The sequence below is a fragment of the Ochotona curzoniae genome, unplaced genomic scaffold, assembly GCF_017591425.1.
Source record: "Ochotona curzoniae isolate NIBS_2020 unplaced genomic scaffold, NIBS_Ocur_1.0 scaffold_4683, whole genome shotgun sequence".
NCBI lineage: Eukaryota > Metazoa > Chordata > Mammalia > Lagomorpha > Ochotonidae > Ochotona > Ochotona curzoniae.
The window spans coordinates 28426270-28433773 of NW_024467121.1; the positions used below are offsets into that span (position 1 = coordinate 28426270).

The following is a 7504-nucleotide window of genomic DNA, read 5'->3' on the forward strand; positions in this document are numbered from 1 at the left end:
CACTTCCAGATTAGGCTTCAGCAGAGCTAATGGCTGAATGTGTCCCTTGATCAAGAAAAAGGCTGTTTTTAGACACTGAAGCTCTCAGAAGTTTCAAAAGCCCCTGAAACCAAGCTCAGCTTCTTCAAAACTGATTCTCTGGAACTGTCCTATATGGGAGAGGATACCTCATCACTGCAGTCTTCATAGCATGCCATTAATACGTATCTACAGGAGTTGTTCTACGCATGAGCTGTGCATGAAGTTAAATGCACCCTTCTCTATAGGAAATGCAACTATGCTTCTATCTCCCAACTAAACACACCCCTGAAAGGAAAGGCAGGCATCCTGACATGTATGTCCCCATGCTAACCCCAATACCTTCTGGATTGCCTCCTTTTATAGAAGGTACTATACTCTTACTAAGTCTGCCTGCAGCAAGGCATTCCACACCAAAGGACAGGGATTTCCACAGCCCCCGAACTGGGGATATAATTAGGTACCACATCCATTAGAACGCTGCGGACGTCATCATGTGCTGCCAGCATCTGTTGACAGATCTCATACCCAGCGTATCACTGAAATGGCAAATGTGGAGAAGGTAGCCCACAATAGAAACAATGGCATTTTATCCTTGCCCTGTTCCAACAGCATGTCTCATAGGACATAAATAGAGGTCCCTGTGCTGGCTGTACTGAGCTCACAGTTCAGCGTTACTTTACTGACTCGAGCAGGTTCTATACCAAAAGTAAAAAGAGAGTATCTTCTGGGTCTGTTCAGAGTCTGTGTCCTTCTGAAGTTTTAGGTTCCCCTGCACCCCAGCACCTACAATACTCAGCAGTCTTAAGAAAAAAAATTTAGACATTTTAGCAGTTGGTTGAACTGGGAGCAGGATGTCTTTTAATAATAATCTTTATTCAAGTGCTTTACATATGATTAAATAATCGCATAGGACTCCTTAAACCTAAAAAAAGGACAACAGGAATAAATATGGTAGGAGATATGTGTCAATAGACCTCTAGGAAATTGATAGTTTGAGCCTGCCATTGTGCTGTATTAAAGATAAATCAATAGAAACCACTGAGATTACACCATAGCTTTAGAAAATGACAGAGACAGGAATTGGACAGAGTCTGTCTGTCAAACTTCCTCAAAATAAAAGAGAATTTGAAACAAACACCAAGGAAATTCTTTGCTCATCTATGAAAAAGGCAGTGCCCAAAATCATGGAGAAAATTTTAAAGAACATTCCATGCTAAAAACTGAAGTTGCTTTATGGTTTCTCGCTGTCTGATGATGCATCAGCTCATTCAGCTGTGGCATTCGTAAGCCTTAGGCCATGTGCTTCCCTCACAATAAGCCCTTAAAAAATCAGAGCGGGTTTGACATTTTTGCTTCAAACTTGGCTTCTGTTTGTGATTCCTATCCTCTTGTTTCCAAGAGAGGCAAAAGCCTTGGAAAGCTAGGCAGAGACTGAGATGCAACTGAATCAGAGCTTTCAACACTGGTAAATGGCAATTCCCAGGAGGGTAAACAAGAAGTGAGAGATCCTGATAGAAAAATAGTGCTTGGTTATTTGAAAATTATCGAAGTGTGAGACCTCTGTCCTTCCAGCTAACACTACTGGGAAAGAAGCATGGGATGTGTGTTTTCCACTATCACACATTTACCATATACTATCACACAATCACCCATAGTGGCAGCTACACACAGATTCCTAGGCGGTTACCCACTTAAAAGCAGGCCCTGGGAAACGAAATCCACCTTGCCCTATGCCCATGAAAATAGAAGGCAAAAGATGGGGCACTTGGCATTTGCCATGACACTGTCATCCTCCGGCTGGGTTAGCAGGTCTCTGTGGTCACGTCTGCCCAGCCAGGCTTCAAACCCAAACAGGAGGTCAGATTTAGCCTGCCAGGGAGCATTCCCTATTTGTTCTAGCTAAGAGGATCAAGAAGAAATCTTAAAATGGTGGAATGTTCCACTGGACCTCCAGAGAGCGCCAACCAGCAGGACCTTTTAGAAGCTGGCTGACTCTTTCGACCCTATGCGCTTACCTCAATGAACTATAAATAGAGTGTGAAATAATTATTACTTGATCATGAATACACAGTGATCATACAGCATCCCTTGCTAAAAAGGCCCCCACACATGACCTTTCACTACTCTTGGGGGAAAATCCTGGTGGTCATTTTACCTCTTTCATTTGGAGAGACTTGGTTTGGGCCATGGACTGCATATTAAGGCCAGTAAACTGTTAACTCTGTAGGCAAGGTCATGGAGCCAAGAGTGGCCTCAGAAGCAGACCTGAGACTTTCAGAGCCACTTCTAAGGCTAGTCAGTGGGAGAAACAGGAACAAGCTTAACAACGAGCTGCTCTTCTCTTAACGATTGTCATTCTACAACCCTCATGTTAACCATATACATGCGCTCGCGCACACACGACGACCAGCGTCCTGCCTGTCCGGGCACCCTGCACGTGTTCTCCCCTTTCTAATACCCACCCCCATCCACTAGGGCTGCGAGACCGCAAGATCACACAGCAACTCCATCCAGCACCCTGTGGCAGGTTCAAGGACCCGGGATGCTCAAGGACTGGGGTAGCTGGGGATGTGGAAGGAGTACCGGGAACCCACAGCCATGTGGTCCGGCCCATGGATGGCAGCACAGGGCACCTGCTGACCTTCCTCTGTTGCTTCTCCCAGGCTGGGTCCAGGAGCAGGTCGCGGTCCCACTCCTCCTCCTGGATCATGTATTCATCTTCGTCATAGACATAGTTGTACTGCACACCGGGTTCGATCTGATTCATGGTGCTTGTGCGGCCGGGGCTTGTGGCGCGGGGCGTGGGGTTCGGAGGCGACGGACAGACCCACGGAGGCTCGGCGGGCACGGCAGAGATGCGGGGCAGACGGGCTGGCTGGCGGGATGACCTTCGTGCGGCTCCAAGAGGGGCGTCAAGCCTGGGCGCTGCGTCGCGGGCGAAGCACCAGCTCGGGATGCGAGCGGCTGCCGCGCTGCTTAATAGCCCCGCCGCCCATCACGTGGTCGCCGGGCCGCGCCCCCGCCCCGCCCGCTCGGGCCGGCCCGCCCCCGCCACCCCGAGAGCGGTGGCAGAATAGGGGCGCCTGGCACCTCCCGAGTCGAGTGCCATGGTCTCTGCTGCCCCCAAACCGCCCTCAGGACGCGCGCAGAGGCCGCTGAGAAAGCGTCCAGGGCTGCATGCCGGTGCGATCCTCGTTCCCATCCACTCTGCTCCCCTATGGCTGGAGGTGGGGGTAACCTGCGGGCGCATTCGTGATCGGGGCACGTGGGCCTCGGGAAAGACCCCTTAGGGGGCCCGGGTCGCTGACCACCTCAGACACAGCCAAGTTTTCCAGATACCATTCGTACAGTCACGTTTTCCATGTTTTCTCCCTTTTTTTGTGGCTCGTTCACACACACACACACACACACACACACACACACACACACACACACACGAATAAAGTTTAAAATTGCAAAATACACTCCTCCTGCCTTCTGTCTTCCAGGGCAATGAAAGCAAAGAACTTGAACCAACTGGAAGAAAATGTCAGGAACCAGACCAAAGGCAGGAAGTGTCAGCTCTCAGCTGCCAGTCATAAATTTAAGAAACTTGACAATGGAGGACAGGCAGTCAGCTTCAGATTACATGTCCATGTCGTCCTCCCCTGCTGTATCTTCCGCTTTGTACACATCTCCTGCTGTGGCTGTTCCCTCTCAGGCCTCTGAGGCCAGCAAAGCAAGGATCTTTGAGACATGCAGAATGATCTTTTTTCTTTTTTTTTTTTTTTTAAATCAAACCGGTATTCACTGCCTAGCTACAAATCAGAGCTGATGGGATCTCTGTCTCTCTTGAAGCGTGCATCTGAATTGAATACAAATTATCCACTAATGCTACAAGATCGTGACTCAGGGCTACTAATATGTTGGCATACTTGAAGCGCAATTTAGAATTTTTAACACTGTTTCCTTTTATTGTCTGGGGGCATTCTCACTAACTATGAGCAGGAAGACAGGACTTTTTCACATCTATCATCCCTAGCAGCTAAAAGTGTTTCTACTGCATAGTAAAGTGCTCAACTAGTTGAAGGAAGACGTATCCTTGGAAATTAATTTGGTTGGGTTTAAATGTAAAATTTAAAGATACATTTTGACATTTGGGGCTAAAAATCATACTCTCTGAATAAATTCTTTAATAAAAGTTAGCTATTACAGACTATTACCAAAAAATACTACAGTGTTAGTGTTCAAAAATAACAGTGAGGATTTCAAGTTCCAGATAAGATGGAATAAATGACACCAGATCTAGCATCTTGCTCAGGGCAACTAAAATCAGGGTGGGGTGATATTTACAACAGAAGTTTTCTATTTTAAAATATTTCATATATCTATTTGAAAGGCAGAATTAGAGCAGAAGAGAGAGAGATCACACATCTGTGGGCTTACTTCACAGATGGCTGCCATAACTGGGGCAGAATCAAGAGGAAACCAGGAGCCAGGAACTGCACTGGGGTCTCCCATGTAGGTTTGGGGGCTCAAAGACTGGGATCAGAAATGGAACAGCCAGAACACGAGTTGCTTGCTGCCCATGTGGGATGCTAGTGCTGCAGGCAGTAGCCTAGACTGCACTGTGATGCCAATCCCTGAAACACAAGTTTTTAAAATATGACAGTCAGGCAAGGAAGCACAATAGGGTCTGAGAGGCAAGAAATGAATTGTGTAAATGTGGTGGTTGCTCTACTGCCTGCAGAAAAAATGTAAGAGGCAATAGGATGAACAAGAAACCAGGTATAGCTAATGGTGTCCTAAACTGGAAGTTCAGAGATCAAAGCATCAATAATTTGCAAGGTCAGTTACAGGAGAAGAGAGAGTTGTGGGAAACAGAATCCTGGAAATCTGCAGTGTGCCCTTGGAATCCAGTCAGTGAATGCATGTAAGAAAAATACCCGAGGCAAGGAAAGCAGCCCCTAAATGAACTAGAATCGATAGTCCTTGGAGCTCATACAATGTCGAGAAATGGTCCTGTTTCTATCAACTGGGATGGAATGCTCATGATTCACAGAGCATCCGAGAACTCACCAGGGTGGAGAAATGAGCTGTTCATGCAATGTTGTGCTGGTGCTGCCAGGAAAACCTCAAAAGCAAGTCCTGAAGGTTAAAACTGGTTCTGGGTAATTTAGAAGCCCCAAACACCCTCAAACTAACATCTACAATTTCTACAGAAAGAGTTCACCTTATCAAATATTACCAGGTGTACAAAGAAGGAAGCAAGTATGATCCATAATGTGGAGAACAATCAGCCAAAACTGACCCTGACCCCACCCTGACACAGAGGATAGCACTAGCAGAAAGGAACATTAAAAGGAAAATTACCACTGTCCTCTCTATACTTAGGAAACCAGAGGAGCCCCTGAACAAGTTAAGAGATGTGGAAGATTTTTTAAAAATTCAATGTGAATATCTAGACATGAAAATTACAATGCCTGAGACTAAAAATATTCTAAATGTGCTTAACCATAGAGTAGACATTGCATAAGATGAGTAAACTTAAAGCAATAGAAAAAAAAAAGCTAGATAAAGAGAAAAAAGAAGTAAGCCATGGGAAAACTCCAAGAAGCTTTATATTGTTTAACTAGACTTCCTGACACAGGAGAACAGAATAGTTGAGGACGCATCAGCCAATGTAAAGAAATCAGTAAAAGAACCTCCACTTCCAGCCATGAAGGAGTAATGGGAACCAGAATAAACCTCTCTACCGAAAGAGTAATTTTATATATGTGTTTATATGGGCAGAATACATTATATATATATATAATATATATATATTATCTCATGTATTTGGTATATATATATAGAATATATATATATATATTCTTTTACTGATTGATCTTGATTGCAGTTAGTTTTTGCAGATGTATGCACACTTCACACTCAAATTATACATTTAAACATACACAATTCATTTTATATGAATTATATTTCAACAAAGCAGTTGAAAAATTAACTGTGGGAGCGAGTGTATGGTCCAGACACTAAGATGTCCAGTTTGATGCCCATCTCCAGCTCCTCATTCCAGCTTCTGTTACTGTAAACTCTGAGAAATAGCAGAAACACCTCAAGGAACTAGGTTTATGGCACCCCCGTGGGAGACCAGGACTCAACTCCAAGCTCCAGTGTTAGCCTGAGGCAGTGGCCACTGTAGACATGTGAGGAGGCAGATGGAGGCATACATGCTCTTTCATTCTATGTGAGTGTCTAAAAAAATTTTTTTTAAATTTGTTATGTATTTCTTTGTTGCCCTAATGATTTGGACTGGCTTAACACTCACAGATGGTAGCTCTTTGAGTACACTGCCTAAATTTCAATTTTTAAATTTTCTTCTCATTTTTACAGGCCCATCTGAAATGTCTTCTCCTCTAAATCGATTCCTTATAATTCCAACTAGAAGTGATTCACTTCCATATTCTAGAAACTTTTAGTATACCAGTTATATGTCACTAAACTACTGCCATGAATTATAAATATTTACACATTATTTTCCCTAGTAAGTGAAACACTCTCGGAAAAAAAGAGCTTAAACAATTGAGTCTTCATTACAATTGGTGCAAAGAAGTGCCTAACTAAAATAAAACTTCTTTCTATAAATCTGTTTTCCAAATAAAAATAAATAAAACTACAAAAACAAGTACTGATAACTAATAAATATAGCCAATATATTCACTACACTCTTATTTTGTGCCAGAAACCACAGGGAAATGTTTAATGTTAATTAATGTAGTCCCACAGCAATATGTGTGAATAGTATTAGTCATTATGAAAATACAAATTAAAGCCATAATGAGATATCATGATTTACTTCTAGAAATAGCTCAATCTGGGGCCAGTGCTGTGGTTTAGCTTGTAAAGCTGCCATCTTTGACACTGGTACATCCCATATAGGCACCAATTTGAGTCCTGGCTGTTCCACTTTCAATCTGTCTGTGCTAATGCCCTGGGAAAGCAGCAGAAAATGGCCCAGTACTTGAGCCCCTGCAACCCAGAGGGAAACTTGGATGAAGCTCCTGGCTCATCACTTCAGTCTGGCCTAACCTCAGCAATCGCAGCTATCTGGGGAGTAAACCAGCAAATGAGAGATTCTCTTTCTTTCTGCCTTTCCCTCTCACTCTATAACTGACTTGCAAGCAAATAAATAAACCTTAAAAAAAAAAAGCCTGGAACCTAAAAATCAGAACATATCAAGTGTTAATGAGGATATAGAACTGGAATTCTCATAACCATCCCATTTACAACGAAGAAAAAAGATTAGAGAGATTAACTTGCCCAACATCAGCATTGCAGCTGAAAGTTAGTAAAACTCAGAACTTGAACCCAGGGCTGTTGTTTTTAAGATTTATTTATTTTTATTGGAAAGTCAGATATAAAAAGTCAGAATTTCTCCATGTTTCTGAAGTATCCTTGCCTGTCTATGAGTCCCCTCATGTCAGAGATGACCCATCCTTGACTG

The 7504-nt window shown here is 43.6% G+C and overlaps 1 protein-coding gene across 3 annotated transcripts in view; it reads right to left on the minus strand.

The window, feature by feature from the left end:
* ACTN2 (actinin alpha 2) overlaps positions 1–3012 on the minus strand; it is a 67575-nt gene extending 64563 nt beyond the window's left edge. The window contains exon 1 of one of the 3 annotated variants that reach the window (XM_040968082.1): positions 2663–3012. In XM_040968082.1, the coding sequence (XP_040824016.1) occupies positions 2663–2788 (126 nt within the window). In that variant the 5' untranslated portion in view covers positions 2789–3012. The remainder of the gene's footprint in view (positions 1–2662) is intronic. The other 2 variants (XM_040968081.1, XM_040968083.1) reach the window with 2 other exon arrangements.
* Positions 3013–7504: the final 4492 nt, after the last annotated feature.